A 16891-nucleotide genomic window follows, 5' to 3' on the forward strand; every position below is an offset into this window, starting at 1 on the left:
GTCAGGGAGAGCTCCGGGAGCAGGGCTGGATGCAGGCTGGGTGCTGCCTGTGAGCACAGTACAAAGCCAGCTTTCCTCGGGCTGCTACACGCTCCTCTCCCATCTCTCATTCATCTTCTCCATCTCTTCTCCCTCCCTGCTTCCCCTTTTTCCTTCATCTTTTCCCCCCTCCCCTCCCTTCTTTTTTTTTTTTTTTTTTCCTCTACTCCTTCGTTTTTCCCTCCCTCCACCACTGCTTTTTCTATGATAAAAATGAGGAACAAAGCAAGCCGAGGGCTGCAACCCGGGCTGGCTGCTTGCGTTCAAGCAACCAGCAGTAAATCACTGCTGGTCCATTCACATCAGGAGAAGCCTCGCCTCCCAGCACTCCCTGTGTACTCGGAGACAAACCAAGAGCTGAATTAATGTGAGAGGGCTTTAGTATCCTAGAATCATTTGAGCTGGAAGGGACCATTAAAGGCCATCTGGTCCAACTCCCCTGCAATGAACAGGACACTTATGCTAGATCAGCTGCTCAGAGCCCTGTCCAGCCTGACCTTGGGGCATTACAATGGATGGGGCATCCACCACCTCTCTGGGCAGCCTGTACCAGTGCTTCACTGCTCTGACTTCTTCCTTACATCCGATCTAAATCTTTACTCTTCATTTGAAACCATTTCCCCTTGTCCAGTCAGAACAGACTTGGCTAAAGAGTCTGTCCCCTTCCTTCTTACGGCACTCCCACCTTTAGATAATGAAAGGCCACTACTAGGTCTCCCTGGAGCCTTCTGTAGTCCAGGCTGAATAGCCCCAGCTCTCTCAACCTGTCTTAGTAGGAGATCATTTTTGTGTCCCTTCGCTGGATGCACTCTAACATATCCACATCTCTTCTGTACTAAGGGAAAGCTCTTCTTGTGAGATGAGGACAACATCTGGACTTGGGAGCATGCCAATGAGCTGCACCCCACTCCTGTCCCCATAGCCTCCCTCACCTGCTCCAGTGGCTGACTTTCCCATGCCTCAGTTTCCCCAGCTGTCAAACAGAGGGGGAGTAAGAAGTCTGGCTTGTCTTTGGGACACCCTAATATTTCAGAATAAAGAATCATGTGAGTGATAGATGAGGAGCCAACAAAACTGCCACTCGTGTTGCTGTGTTGCCAGATGCAGATGATTGCTCTTGCCTTCACACTGCATCATCATGGGATTAGTGTTTGGAAAAACAGATCAGCAAATAAAAATCAAGTCTTTTCCTCTTATTCTGACTTTGCAGGGAAAGACCATCCCCTGCACTGCGCTAAGCTAACAGGTACCTGGACTTGTACAGGTTACTCCAGCCCTACCTTACAACCACACATAAGAATCGTGGCTTGGAAAAGACCTCTAAGATCATCTAGTCCAATCACCAACCCATCACCATGCCCACTGAGCCACAGCACAGAGCTCGTACTCACAGTACAGCCCGCCTTCCTTCCCCTGTGGTAGGTGGGAATACTCATCTGTCTCTGAGATAAGCCACCCTGCTTTCAACCTTACCTTCTTCCTGCTTTCAGCCCTTCTTACCTTATTTACTCATTTCTTTCCAGTCACTTCTGCAGAGCTGCTTCTTGCTGCCTGAAATGGGGAAGTTGCCCATGCAGTACACCCAGACACCTCAATAAAAAGGAAGTGTATCAAGCCCGGATCAGAGAGATGTACCTCCCCTTCTCTGCTTCATTTCAAAACAATCTATTCAGTTTTTTGTTTTTTTTTTTTTCTGCAGGTATTTACCAGACTTCCCCTTCGTGGTCATAACAGAACCCTCAAAGCACAGTCTGACTCTGGCCTAGCTCTGTGGGTTCTTCAGATGCTGTCCCACTGTATTTTCTATTTCTAAATTTGGGGCTGGTGAGAAGACAAAAGGGATTTACCAAAAAAGGCCTCTGATGTTCAGAAAGAGCATGTCCCAGCCCCACAGGCACTTACAGGAGCAATTAGGCTTAGGCAAGTGAACACTCCTTCTAACATCATCACAGTTGACCACATATTGAAAATGAAACACACACCTGCCAGACTTCCTTTATCATAGAATCATTAAGGACGGAAAAGACCACTAAGATCATCCAGTCCAACCCCACCATGCCTGCTGACCACGTCCCTCAGTGCCACATCTCCACAGTTCTTGAACACCTCCAGGGACAGTGACTCCACCATCTCCCTGGGCAGCCTGTGCCAGCGTCTGATCACTCTTTCTGAGAAGAAATGTTCCCTAATATCCAACCTGATGCAACTTTAGACATTACTTCTTGTCTAGAAAACACCCCCAAACCTGCCTATGATCTGAGACAGCCAAGAAGGCAAGGTGGAAGCATGACCACACTAAAGATGCACGCTTTCAGTGAGCAGTGCAAGGAGACTCAGATGGATGAGTTCAGGATGAAGTACAGTAACACAGAATTCATTCATCTCATTTTTTTCCCCTCCTTTTGGTGCAGTACATGCTAGGAGAACTGACATAAATCCTGCAGCAGAACTGCACCCAATACAGGAACAGAGGTGCCCAGAGCGCCCAGGAACACGCTGCAGGCTACCAGAGAGCTTCCCTGAGATCTCACCAGCAGCTGAGGAAAGGAAGAAGGTGAGAGATCGGCAGGGAGCATGTGGGGCTGGGCTGTTGTGGCAGGAGGAGGCGAGTCCCAGTGAGATAGGGCTGCACCAGTTCCCGTTAATTACACAATCAGTCTGCTATGTAGGACTGATTGCAAAATCAGTTGGAGGCTAACGCGTGATCTAGGGAACGGAAAAGAAAAACTAGAAGAAAAGACTTTACTGCTAACAGAGAAATACATCCCAACAAGTTTTCCCCAAATGTTCTGTAGGTTCCACAAGATGTACACTTTCACCACTGGCTTCCACTTAGTGCAGCCCAGCTCATTCCATCAACACTCACTTTCAGGCAGCAAAACTCAGAAGCCGAAACAGTCAGAGATAATCCCAAGGAAATGAAGCGTCTAGCAGCCAAGAGAAGCAAGTTGTCCCTTTCTTGCATGAGCAGCTACCTGCAAGCTTCAGAAGTGTGTTGTCAAAAGAACAGCCACATCTCAACTGTGTGATTAAGGTGGGGGTGCTTGATTTCTGGGGAAGAAAGAGCAGGATCTGAAAACAGAGAACCCAGCAGCTCTGGTGAGCATCAGCAAATGCCTGGAGTGGAGCAGAGGGATGTACAGCTATACTCAAGGGACCACCAGAAGGCAGAACAACCAGCTCCTGTAGATGTTCTGAACTTGCAAGAACACTCCCAAGCCAAATCATGACCCCATGGGTGTTGAAGGAAGTGGATGCTGTGGGTGGTAGCTGTCCCAGCAAGGATATTAGCCTGGCCCACAGGCTCTGAAGATCCAGAAAGTGCTAGGGAAAGGCTCTGGAGATACAAGCATGGCACTGGGCTCACCCTGCAGCACATAGGGCAGCCCCATGCAAGCAAGGGATGTCAGTGGCTGCAGGAGGATTGGTTCGCAAGAAGGAGCTCGTAGCACTGTGGGCCAAGTCCAGAGAGTCAACAAATACCATGTCATTGGGCTGAAGCACTTGGCTCAGGAACAACAGTGAGTTTCTTCCTATGACATCCAAAGAGACAGAAGGAGAAGGAGCAGCCCTCACTCCTTACCCCATGGCTGCCTTCTCATCCACATGCAGGATGGAGGAAGGACCCACCCTGTTCTGTCCCCATGGAGCATTTCATGGGCAGACCTTAAAACTAAAATTCCAAGGGTTCTCTTCATCCCATAGGGAGAGAGGAAATGCAAGTCTATGAGTCTGGAGAGAGAAGATGCTTTGCTGCATTGATGATACAAATCAGAAAAAATGATGAGGGGGCTGAGGGAGAAGGAAGCCAAAGGAAAATAACAGGGAGAAAGAGGCCAACAAAAGAGAAGGGTGTGAGCACAAACTAGGGCAGCCCAGCACCATTAAGACCTGAGGCAGCCAAGTGACTCAGACAAGCTAGTTCAGCATGTAGAGCCAGCACAGCTCCTGCAGCATGCACCATATCTTTATGCTATGTTAAATAAACAAAACCATTGGGAAAGAGATGGGAAAACAAAACAATAGTGTAAATAAGGCACTCCTGGCCCCTGCAGGTTGGATATTACAGGGCAAGAAAAGAACTTTCAGTCTCCTTGAAGCCAGCGTCGCCACTACAGGATCCATCTCCCCTGCAGGGCCACACAGCAGGACAAAGTTCCAGTCTGGATGAATATGCTATAGACAGCTGCTGCCGAGATCATCCCCTCACTGAGGACACTAGGAAATATCTATAAAAGGCCTTCTTACAGGATCACGTTGTCCTGTTGCTAGCTTTCAATCACAGAGGTGATCCCTGCCTAATCCCTGCTTCGTGCTGCCAGGCTATTACTCCAGAGGGGGTCAGGGTAGGCTAAGATATAGGAAGACATCCCTGGGTACCACCTGCCAACTCCACTTCCAAGACGCATCTATTGGGAAGACATATAACCTCAGATGGCCAGCATCCATCCATACTTCCCTTACTGGAACTGGGCAAAAAGATGGGAGCTACAATCCTGTGATTCTGTGATAGAGAAAAGTGGCATGATGTGGCGTATCCAAAAAGCCTGAAGCCTAATATCTGACTCCACAAAGATGACCATAGTCTTTACTTGCCCAAAGTCAGCCCTCATAGCAAATTGAGAGAAGCCTTCCTGTCTAGCATCAAGAGGCATGGACCAAGGTAGGTGCATGGGGCACCTGGAGCTGAATGAAGGACCGTGTCAACTGGAATAGGAAATGGGAGACAAATACCATCCCAAGAAATCATAGGAACACCCAGGTTGGACAAGATCTAAGATCATCCAGTCCAACCATCCACCTACCATCACTATTTCCCCACTAATTCCTGTCCCTTAGTACAACGTCTAAGTGTTTCTTGAATACATGCAGGGACAGTGACTCAACCACTTCCCTGAGCAGCTTGTTCCAGTTCCTAACCACTCTTTTGGAGAAAATTTTTTTCCTAATATCCAACCTGAACTTCCCCTGGCACAACCTGAAGCAGTACCAGAGCAGGGGAGAACAAACTGAATATCCCAACAGTCTTTCCTTGGAGCATACTGCTGTCAGCTCCTGTTACGTGGAGGTGAGTGTCAACTGAAAGAGGCACTGATTTTGAGAGTGTTTCAATAATTGGTGCAATTAATGTTATAAATTTTATTAGGGATTAGGAACTTGCGCTTCACAAATGGATGGTAGTGTGATTGCTTAGAATAGGTCAATAGTTCAGCTTTTTTTTTAAATGCTAATGGCTCTAGAGCAACATTTCTCTGGAAAGGAAACTGCTTTTGGAGCAGAAAAGGCACATGCATGCGCATGCACAGGGGAAGAGTTCATATTTTCCATCCCATCTGGCAGGGACTTGATAAAACGAATTGCACATACTGTCTATTTAGCAGAAGCAAGCAACAGATACCTAGAGCTAGGAGAGGGGCTGCTTGCTAATGCAGAAAAAATCCCTCACAAAGGATCCGCTTGCAAAATGAGCTTGTAAGGGAAAGAACCAAAGACCTCCAGCTGATGCAAACTGGCACAGCTTTATTGCAGACAGTGGGATGGCGCTGATTTGCACTAACAAAAACATTTGGGCCTATACTTCCATGTGATAAGAAATCTGAATAAATTCAGCTCCAAACGAAGCAAGCTCTGCACATCTCAAAGCAGGTGCTCCCATGTGGCTCCAATCTTTCAGCCCCCTGGTGCAAGTGAGTCACCGATCACACCAATAATAGAAGAGCTCTGACTCTATTTCCATCCATTAATAAATTCAGTGGGGTGTGCCCATCTGTTTTTCATCTTTGCCCATGTAGTCCCTGGACAGTCATCTCACACTGCTCCTTCGAAGTAGGGAAAATCCTGGGTGCTGCCAGCTGCCCTGCCCACACACCGCCCTGCAAAGCCCCAAGGAATCCCTCTGCAGACCTGCCCATGAAAAAGACAACTCTGAGCGCCGAAACCTGGGATTAAGACACTTCAGCAGCTTCCTCACACATCTGGTGCGCGTTAGGAGGAATACACTGGCAGGGAAAATGCACTCAGGCTCCAAGCAGGGCTGGTTAACCCTTTGGTGACTGCATCTCCATGGAGCACCCACAGAGCACCGGAGTTGAGAAACACCTGCTAGTAACCAGGAGAGCTCAACTCAGATCTCAGCAGTGGTTTTGGGAGCTCAGAGCAATTCTGTTGCCTAAACATAGGTGTCAAGTGTCATTGGAGATATGCAAGCCCTGTCAGGTGTCCCAGTAAGGGATTACCCATACCTGTTAACTGGCACAGTACAAATCCCATGGCTAAGTTATTTCTTTCCCTTCATAAAGATGTCAACCTTGGTTCCCTGACCTTACAGTAAAGATAACCTTCCTGTTCGCACTGTGTGCCATGTGTATAGACTGCCAACTGATGATAGGTGATAGGGATGATGGGTGCAAGGCTGGGATGTTGGAGGGGTTTGGTGTCCCACCAACCAGAAGTCTCATCCCATCACAACAGTGGGTTTTGGCAAAGCCTCTTCCTGGCATTCTCTGAGTCTCCAGCTCTCCCAACCCAGCCTTCCCCCACTTTGCCTTCACACTCAGTTCCACAATAAGCTCTCTCCATAATCCACAGAGAAGGGAATCCCATAGGCTTCAGAGCCAGATTCCAACTCAGAACGTTTTAAAACAACCTGCTGGAAAAACTCCCACTTTTTTCCCCCCTTTTCTACAGCCTTCCAGCCAGCACAGTCTTGTGCAATTAAAAATTTCAAATAAGACCTCCAGGGCAATCACCTACTTAACTAGTACACCAAACCTACGGCTTTACATGGCAATCCAGGCTCAGAGGCAAGCTTTCCTGAAAGTAGAAAGGGGCAGTAAAGGCACCTGATATGTCCCTATAATTAGAGGCAGCTCTTTATCCCTAACAACCCAGCCAGAGCACCTATATCCAATGTGGAAATGCTGAACTGCATTGCCTAGTTTCATGGAATTTTCCAGCTGAACTCTGCTGGCCCTCCTTTGTTTGTTCTACTCCTTTTCACACCAATGCACCCAGCTGGGTCAGACTTGGGCCAGTTACTCCCAAGCAGGGATCGGCCATCCTTCCCCGAAGGAATCCAGTGTGCTGAGGACTTTCCCCATATCAGTTTTCCTGGCCAACCTGCTTACAGCTATGGGTATACTTAGCAACAAGAGTCATCTTAGCAAGGGCTCTTGAGGCTCCTCCTATGATCCAGAGAATTTGAGACAGCTGGGGCAAGGAAAAGCCTGAGGCTGCTGGCACAGCATCATCCTTTCCTTTCTGCTGACCATACATGGGCTGCTGAGGGCTTCCTGCAGCCCCAGCAAGAGGGAAACAGGGGAATTTAGGAGGTGATCTCTCATCTCACAGCCTGTAGCCCCACAGCAAAGCCTGCTTGTGAGTCATGCTCCAGTGGGATGTCCTGCAAGGCATCAGGTTCACACTGTTCAGTCTTCCCATAGAGAGATGGCAGCTCATGGAAGAGCATAACCCTAGTTTGCAAAGAGCTTTTGCCTAAAGTGAAGAGATCAGGAAGCTGATCTAGCCTCGAGTGAGAAAAGGTAGCCCTAAGCAGCACACAAACACTTCCTCCCTTCATTTTGTGAGTGGAAATCATGAGAACCTAGCAACATTTAATTGCAATCAAAAGCAGGAGAAGTTCAGATCTGCATAGGAAACCTTTTCACAAATCAGGAAGGATGTCAATTCTCTGTTTTCCAAACCAAACATTACTTTGCTCTCTATTTTTTCCCCCATCATATTTAGTTTTTTTTCATTTAAATTCAGCTGAAAAAGAAAGGTCTGCACCACACTTTGATCAACACTCACAAACACAGCTTTGCAGCAAGTTTAACAAAATTTCACTGTTTTCAAAGAACAGATAACTTCCTACCTTACTTATGGGAAACTCCAGCAGGAAACAGAGAAAGGACAAAGATGATCTTACCTTAGCAACTGATGCTGCTGCATGGCCCCACCTGAGCCAACACAACAAAAATGAAGGCTTGGCTGTCCCAGATACCCCAACAACTGCTCCATCTTCCTGCTGGGTGTACAGAGCACTGCCTGGGATTGCATATGCCATGCTGAACCATCACCCCACTCCCCCAGCAGCAAACCCTTTTTATTTCTGCAGGCAGCTGAGCGTGCTGAGGCTTTGCACCTTTTGATGCTTCCAGTTAAGGCTTCAGCCAAGCCCAATTGCTGTCAAGTGTCAGCCAAAACACTGCAATCATTAGTGATGGGAGATGACACACCTTTCTCCTCTTATTGTCACTCAGAGGGTGTTTTTCTGTCAACGTGAAGTGTGCTGCCTTTGGGAGAAATGTTAATATGAGCTTTGAAGCTGGAGGAGAAAACCAGGCAACCCCCCAAGCTCCATGGATGCTCAGACTAAACCCAGCGAGTCCCAGTCTGAATTCTTTTGTATGATTTTCAGCCCATCTTATCTCTGCCTCCTTTATTAGGGGCAGCTGTAATTTGGTCTCTGCTGCTACCCTTTTCCCTTTTAACCTCCATGAAAAGCTGTCCATTGTAGAGCAAATTGATAAAGCAACAAAGCAGATCAGGGGAAGAGAGAGAGGTGTAAACTGACAAAAGACAGCAGACTGAAAAATGTCCTAGTTAATGCAGCTTATAGGAATAGTCAACACAAAAGGAAATCAGACCCTCAGAGAAGCATCATCTCTCAACCCCATCCCATAGCTGCATCCAGTGTCACAAGTCATAGAAACATTTGAGTTGGAAGGGACCCTTGAAGGTCATTTGGTTCAACTCCCCTACAATGAACAGGGATGCCTACAGCTACATCAGGTTGCTCAGAACCATGTTCAGCCTGACCTTGAGTGTCTCCAAGGACGTGCCCAGCAAAGACAGCCTAGCTGTAGCAGACAGCAGGTAAAAACAAGAGGGGCTTGGGTCAGCTTCCCACTTTCAATTTCCTTCCCGCAAAAGCACTCCACTCATGCACACAGTGAGAGCGGCAGGGTTTGTCCCCACCTCATCTTAAAGATAAGTTTCAATAGCAAAGCACTAAGGCAGCTCTGAGTCTCATAGCCAGACCCCTCACTAACCTTACATGTAGTGGAGGCCAGGTTTTCCATTGGATCAACATCCCATTGGCCTTGAAGTTCAATGGAGATAGGACCTAGGAGAAGCCCAAATCTTGCCCTATCTGGAAGGCCTCTCTGAAAGCATCTGGCCACCTTTATGTCCCATGGATCCTCTTCATTTCAGCCCCACAGACTTCCTCCCCCACCAACAAACCCAGCTCCCATCCTCCCAGATTCACAGATGTTGGGCTCCCCAGCTTCACCTCTCGCTCTCCTGGAAGGATTCATCTCCTGCTTGATCTGTGCCTCCTGCACCCTCCTGGCACTCCTCAGGGTCCGACATATCCCCTCCTGGCTGGCACGAAGGGATGATGCAAGAGGGTTCTGCCGCCGCTGCTTTGCTCTTCCTGCACTCAGCAGAAGTGAGCTGTGCCGGAAACTTTGTGGGCTGAGGGTTCAGGGGGGATGGGAGAGGAGCAGAGGGAATGCAAATTATTATTTTTTTTAACAACCGTTTGGATTACTTTAAGGTTTTGCCTGTCAGAAGCTTCGAAAGTGGGAAGTGTTAAGCTAAGATGAAGGGACAGCGGGGGGCATGGTCATCCTCCCCCAACTCCCCACAGCAGTAAGAAGGGCAGCCCATCACTCTCCAGAGCCACTCATGGTTCAGGCATGGCCAATTTGGGGTAATACTGCAGCCTTAAACTGCAGCACCCTACAGTGAATTGGGCACCATCACCACAGGCACGAAAGTAGTCTTGGTCTCAAAATAACAAGCCACTCTGCTTTGGGCACTCAGCATATGCTGCCCCTGCCTCTGGAGATCCCCAACCTCTGGAGAGAGTTGTTGTGCACTGTCAGCATACTCTGTGTCCCCCCCCCCGTGCCCCGGCTGAAAGCTTCTACCTTTCAGCTATCACCCTTTACATCATGTTCTAGAACATTCCTTCCCTGCTCCAGGTATTGGAACAGGCTGCCCAGGGAGGTGGTAGAGTCACTGTCCCTGGAGATATTCAAGAAAAGGGTAAGTGCTACTCTGAGTGATGTTGCTTAGTGGGCATGGTGGGGATGGGTTGATGGTTGGACTAGATGATTTTAGTAGTCCTTCCCCTCATCTTCCTCTGCCCTTTGAGCCAGCTACCATTGCCATCAAGTGTGGAGGACCAGTGGAATTTCCCAGGGCTTGAACTCACCTTTATCTACAGGGAAGCAGAGCCCAAACACCCTATTCATAGACACAAGAAGTAAAGCCCTGTAAGACCCCTTCAGCTCCTGGCAGAGGCAGTCTGTCTATCCCCAGCTCCGGAGCTGGGCTGCATGAGATGCTGTGTGCCTCAAGATAGGGTGCAAAGCTTGTTGGCCCAGGAAAGGTGCCCAGGGAAGCGGTTTGGATGGGGACAGCTTCTGGAGACTGCTCAGACTGTGACCTTTCAGCAGGTCTCAGTCCAGAGAGAGAAGGAAGAAAGGTGCTCCTTGCTCTGGGCCAGATGAAGGACGTGTAGAGGAGACACAGCACAGCATCACGTGCACAAAGTCTGATGCAAGGATAAATTGGAGCCACCTCCTGACCCACAGACTCCGCCTCAGAAAAGAAGCAGAAGCAGGAGGAGGTGTGGCACTGTGGCATGATCTCACCCATTTCCTTCCTCTGGCAGATGGTTCCTCACCACCCCCCAGTCGCCATCCCTCCCTTCTGTCTGCCCTGGTAGCTTCTGAAGGGAAGCTCCTGAAATGGGAGACATGAGGGCAGGCTATGAGTTAGAGAATGGATCTCCAGCTTAGAAGAGAGGCCTTTCTACCCTATGACAAGATAGAGGCCAAGAGAGAGGGAGGTGGGGGAACCCCCTGTGCTGCTGACCATCAAGTCAAGCAGCCTGTCAATGAAGATAGGTGTCCTCAGTGTGTTCCCACAACCATAAGCATCCTCAGTCCCACCACGGCAGGCCACATCGCCCTCTCCCATGAAAGCTTTATTTACACTGCTGCTTCCAGAATGCAGCTCTTCACAAAATCAGAGAAACAGCACCCAGTCAGTGGGTTCAATGCATGGTGAGGACATGTTGAGGTTCAGGGCAGGGAGGTGGCCATGATCACAGCTGTGGCCATGCTCAGGAGGGGATGGAAGAGGGTAGCAATGGCAAAAGTGGAGAGACCAGTGCTTAGGACTCGCCAGCCTCAAACATCTTCTTCCTGCCCTCCATGCCGGATTTCTCCTCAATGTTCTTCCTCCAGTCACCCACATCACGAAGGTCCTTCTCCTGCAGAAGGGAGAATTGTGCATGAAGAGGTGGACCCATGGCGTAACAACTGACCCAAACAGTGCCCTTTCACCCATCCACCCATAGGAACCTCACCACAAGTGCTCAACATTTCACCTCCCCTGGAAAACTTAGCTAAAGACTCCCAATTCCACCCCTGCTGTGTGTATTTCAAGGCTGGACTCCGTGTTTACAACCACATGGGAGTTGGAGGAGGGAACATGGAGCAGGAAGGACATTACTGAGATAAGCTCATGCTCTGCCAGTCTATCCTGCAGAGATGTCATCCCCAAAAGTTGGGAGCTTATGCCTTAATGGGAGTGGAATGGTACCTTCTCCGTGTCCTCCTTCTTGACTTGCTTCAGGTTGGCCCGGAGGTCCATGTTGACCTTGTGCTTGGATCCCAGCAGGGCACGCAGCATGGCATCAGCAGACATGCGCACCCGGCGCAGGGGTGGCCTCTTGAACTTGCCCCTCAGGTCAAACAGCTTCTGGTTCAGGTCCTCCAGCTGTGGGGAAGAGAGAAGTGGGCAGAAAGAGCAGAGCATGAGTTTTGTGAGACAGACCATGCACCAGTGAGCAGCATGGAGAGGAATAAAGGATGAGCCGGATGCTCCAGTGGATGCTCACCTCCTTGTTAGTCTTCTGTAGCCTCACCTCTGTATCATACCTTTCCTCATCCACTGAATCTATCTTGGCATGAAGCTTTTTGCATAGTTCCTGGGAGGAAAAGTAGACAGATGTTGAGTAATAGAGCATGCCATGCAATTCCTCTCTCCTGACCACTTCCTTCTCCTCTGTCTCTGAAAGACTCCTCTACCTCTGTCTCCCAAAGACTAAAAAAGGAGCAAACCACACTCAATATCAACCAATTCCAGATGATGAAAAGTATTTTGCAACCCAGCTTCTGGTCTTTGAGCAACCACCTTCACACAAATGCTGCCCTCATGTCCTTGTACTGGCATCCATCACCCAACACATCCCAGAGATGCCAATCCCTGTCACTCCACAGTGAAGGGAGGCTCCCAGGGATGGGAAACGGTCAAGATGGGAAGGACAATCTAAATGCAGCAGTCTGTGGGGTGGAGCCCTATACTTTCTGAAATGGAGAAAGGAGTCTTTACCTGAAGTTCCTGCATGGATCCTGGGAGGGACAGAGGAGGGCAATGCTCCGCCAGGTAGTTTTGTTTTTCCACTTCTTTAGCAGCTGCTTCCTTTTCTATTTCAGTGACAGCAAGCTGGAGCATAGCACTCTGGAAAGCAGCAGGAGGGAGATCAACATGGGTTTTGGGCAAAGGAGAAGAACAGGACGGGAGCTCTCCATGTCCAAAATACCAGCATCTCTGAGCAAAGGGGACTCATGGGGACTTCTGGGAAACTCAGGATGATGCTGACCCCAGCCTCCCCCCACTCCAGAGTCTTGCTGTGTGACCTGGTAAGGTGCAGAAAAGGGTATGGGGAACTCCATATTGTGCATCATGGGCTTTCCCAGGCAGGAAAGTGCCAATGGCTGGTTGAGAGATGGGTCGGTACACACCTTGCCCAGCCCCAGCAGTGCCACGTACCTTCAGGTGCTGCCTCCGGGCAGTGGCTGCCCTCCTCTTTTTCTGCAGCAGGGAAAAATGACAACAAGGTAAGTTATGATGCATTCCTTCATCTTTTCCTCTTGCCTACACAATCCCACAGCTCATCACACATTTGGTCCCCAAACCAGCTTCATCTTTGTCTAGCTTAGGGATATCATGCACCATTAATCAGAGGAATCTTGCTCAGATTCCTCGAGGACTCCAAGCCCAGGGCTTGTTCTCCTTCTGAAAAGTGCTACCGTATCTCAGATTGCTTTCCTAGCCGTCCCTGGGTCAGTGCGCTAGTGAGCATCCAATGCACCCATTGTATATCAGCACCATAGGTGGGATTTTTTGCATCCCCGCTGCTGACAAATGAGATGCGGCCCAGGAGTTGTTCGGGCAGCGCTTCCCAGCACCATCTCGTGGCCGGCTAGGGAAGCAGGAAAGAGGGAAAGCATTCAAGTGCCAGCAAAGACCCTTCAAAAGGGAATTTTGCTTGTTCTTCCCTTCTTCTCCAGAATGCATCAGGAAAGCCAGGTCATGGGACATTCTTTCCTCCCACCACTCCACAACCGCTTTTGCTATAGAGGAACTACAAAGCGAGAACCGATGCTATGAGCTCTGTGAAAGGGAAAAGCCCATCGGGACACACTTACCTCGTCACTGTGCAGGGAGAGCAGATGGGCGAGGAAAGGAAAGAAGAGAAAGGGGAGAAGAAGGCAGTTAGCATCCTCATTGGAAACAAGCAGAGGAGTATGTACATAAAAGTTGGCAGCTGAACAAGTTTGAACATCAGCAACATACTGGAGACAGAAAATGGGAACTTACTCAGACATCTTGCTTTAGATGGTTGTGAACCTGCAACAGGAACCAAAATAATTCACAATTATTCGTGCTAGCATTGGCTTTCTTGGGTTTAGGAACAAAGCAAGATTTCCCCAGACACCAAAAAGAGGAACAACAGTTTTGCTTGTATTTCCCAACTTCTTCAAATTTCCATCACAGAGGAAACTGGGCTGCAGTCAGTGGATGAAAGGTAAACATGTGCCAGCTCACAGCCAGACGTGCACTGGGACAAGTGCACGTGGCTGGAAAAAGAGAGATTGTGCCAGTGCTCCCTATAGGCTCGTTTTTAACTTGACTTGACAATATACCACTTTACACAATGAAGTAAGAAGGAGGAAAAAAGCTATTATACGTCTGTTGTTCTTTCATACGGTCCTCATGGTATAGGCCTTTAGAAAAATCAACACAAATATTTTAGGCTTCAATCTTGTTGTCTACCAAAGAAGGAAAACTGCACTGACACCGTCATGGACAAGAATCATCCCAAAGACTGGGGAGGCTTCTGGCATAGGGAACAGAGCCAGGCAGTGACCATAGGTGACAAGGATTGCCAGCACGTGTGTGCATTGCATGGGGCAGGGGAGAAAGGTCAGCACAGATAACGAAGCACGGTGCTGAAAGCTATTGGCAAAGACATGGAGAGATTTCTCAGGGAAAGGTTCCTTTTGATGCCAATTCTTCCCCATAAATGCAGCTTTACTTATCAGAACAGTGTTTCCTGCTCATACCCACCGATGGGTACAGAAAGAGTACTGGCTAAGCCCAAACGAAGCCACTCCCTTATAGAGAAGTGAACTCCCTAATAGACAGCAATCTGCAGACCTGGAGACAAAATGTTAATGGGGGTCATTGCCCAAGGAGGAGGTACAGGCTGCAGGGCCAAGCTCCCCGAGGAAACCTTATCCTGGAAAATGTGCGGGCACAACACATTGCTGGGAAGAGCGGGGGGAGCAAAAGTGCTTCTAAAAATGGCTGGGGAGCTGCACAAGGAGCTGCAGCTGTCTCCTCAGATGCAGCCAGGCCCCGTGACTCAGGGAGGTTGGTGAGACGTGAGGCAAAAGCCACCACAGGTGGATGAGGAGCAGGAGCTATTTTTGCTGGCGTTCCCATATGCGTGTACCCGCACTGAAAGCGCAAAGAGCATGGGGAAGCAATGCCAGATCGGCCCCATAGCAAGGTATGGTCAGTAACAGGGACTCCAGCCTTTGAATTATGGAAACTCGGGTGCTGGGGAGGAAGGGGCTGCACGCAGCAGGCAGAGGGAGGGGTGCAGATGGAGAGAGCTGAAGTCGCTACAATGGAGGATGCTTTTTCCTACTGAGGAGGAGTTACGGAGATGAAGGCAGAGCGCAAAACCAAGTGAGGATGAAACCAAAGGGAAAGAAGGCAGCTGAGAAAGGCAGAGGGAGAGCTCCCGATGCACAGACCCTCTGACCGGCACAGGACAGAGGTGGATTTATCAGCACCCCATCTCTCCAAGCAGCTCATCTCACCCAGCATTTACCTCCCCAACATTCAGGTGAGCAAATATGCCTCCCTGCCACCCCAGTAAGAGCAAGCTGGTCAGTAAGAGACATGCATAAGGGCTCACCCGAGTCCGGAGAAGGAAAGAGAGCCCCGCTGGCTGGCCAGGACTGACTGGCAAGCCGCAAGCAGCTGGCCGGGGAAGGAGGTATAAAAGGGCTTCTCGGGTGGCTCAGCAGAAAATCCACCTTCTCTTTAAGGGCATGGAGACCTTCTCAGACCAATAGTGTGCAAGAGTCCCCATGCACCTCCCTTGGCTGGGGCAGGCCAGGCAGCCCCACAGGAAAGGAGCAGCTCTGTCCTTGGGGAGCGCTGGCTAGAAGGAGCCCGCAGCATACGCATTACCCCACCAACATTCAGCCAACAGCAGCACGTAGGAGAGCCATCCCTGAGCAAGCTATTCAGTGCTAGCATCTTCTTTTAACCTCAGTCACCGCACAGGAAAATATTTGCAGCTCCTCCCCACGTAAAATATTTTAACACTAAATGTTAAGTCTTATTAAGAAAAAACAAAACCACTCAAAGCTATGGAGCTGCTGCTGGGTAGCCCCATGCTACCAGCAAGTGAAGCAACCCCAAAGGTGCTGAGATGCACCCCAGATCCACATACCCACGCCACAAGCGAGAGGCGGATAGAAATGGCACTGGAAATATTCACCAGCCTTATCCACAGCAGATGTAGCATGTGTGTGTAGGGGATCCCATGGAGACAAGAGCCCAAACAGCTCTTGTCCTCCTCCCACAGCCCAGGCGCTCCCTCCCCTGTCAGCCAAAGGGTTTTAAGCTGATTCAGATGTGGCTGTGACAAATTTTTCTCTTGGATGTTACAAATAGCAGCAAACATGCTGCTGCAGACTTCCTGTAGCATCATGCACACAGCACAGCAGATATTGTAAAAGAAGACTAAGAGCTCGAGGTGGGACTGGTGTCCTGTTTGGGCAAGGCTGGGTCTGCTCAGGATTAGCCACGCTGAAATGTTGAGAGCTAGATGGTTTGGGTAGTGAAATCACCACAACCCCACTACATCACGACTCTTGGTTTCACTTCATGGCTTGTAGATGAGAGGTATCACCCTGCAGATCCTCCTAAGTTGCCTGCCTCTCCCAGTTCAAACCAGTTTCTCAGAAAAATAGAGACTAAAGTACATTCAGAAACAGACAGCAGTCACTTTCAGCAGCCAGGAACAGCATTCACCCACTGATGAGAAATTCAGCCACTTTTCTTTCGGTACCAAATCCATAGGCCACATTTGGCTCTAAAGTTAAACCAACTCTTTATTACCCTTTCCAAAGATTCTCCAGCCATTTTCCCCAGCTCTCTACAGAACTACATGCACTGCTGTCCCACCGAGTCCTCCAGATAGCAGCTCTCCTTTCACTTCATTGCTTCAGGTCAGTGCAGAGAGTGGGTTGAAGGAACACAAAGAAAAGTCCCATGAACCAAATGTTGGTTAACAGATTTGTCTGTAAGACACAGGAGTCCTAGAAGGTGAGATGTGGTAACAGGGTGAGTGAAAGGCTGAATCTCTCAGTCCGCGAAGAGATTTCCCCGGAGCTGCCTTGCAAAGAGGTTAAACCACAGGGCAGCAGTCCTCCAAAAAAAGAAAGGGGCCCCAGATCTAGAA

At 49.2% G+C, this 16891-nt stretch overlaps 2 protein-coding genes across 2 annotated transcripts in view; both read right to left on the bottom strand.

Annotated features, from left to right (window-relative positions):
- LSP1 (lymphocyte specific protein 1) overlaps positions 1-9501 on the bottom strand; it is a 39115-nt gene extending 29614 nt beyond the window's left edge. The window contains exon 1 of the mRNA XM_052695774.1: positions 9335-9501. Within this exon, the coding sequence (XP_052551734.1) occupies positions 9335-9414 (80 nt within the window). The 5' untranslated portion in view covers positions 9415-9501. The remainder of the gene's footprint in view (positions 1-9334) is intronic.
- Positions 9502-11023: 1522 nt separating this feature from the next.
- Positions 11024-13033, bottom strand: TNNI2 (troponin I2, fast skeletal type). The gene is made up of 5 exons (XM_052695777.1): positions 12895-13033; positions 12454-12582; positions 11960-12049; positions 11662-11838; positions 11024-11329 (listed from the first exon to the last, which is right to left on the bottom strand). Exons 1-5 carry the CDS (start codon positions 12976-12978, stop codon positions 11231-11233), a joined length of 579 nt encoding a protein of 192 aa, XP_052551737.1. The 5' UTR covers positions 12979-13033; the 3' UTR covers positions 11024-11230.
- Between the last annotated feature and the right edge of the window lie 3858 nt (positions 13034-16891).

Source organism: Tympanuchus pallidicinctus, unplaced genomic scaffold (genome assembly GCF_026119805.1).
Source record: "Tympanuchus pallidicinctus isolate F22 unplaced genomic scaffold, pur_lepc_1.0 scaffold3, whole genome shotgun sequence".
Lineage (NCBI taxonomy): Eukaryota > Metazoa > Chordata > Aves > Galliformes > Phasianidae > Tympanuchus > Tympanuchus pallidicinctus.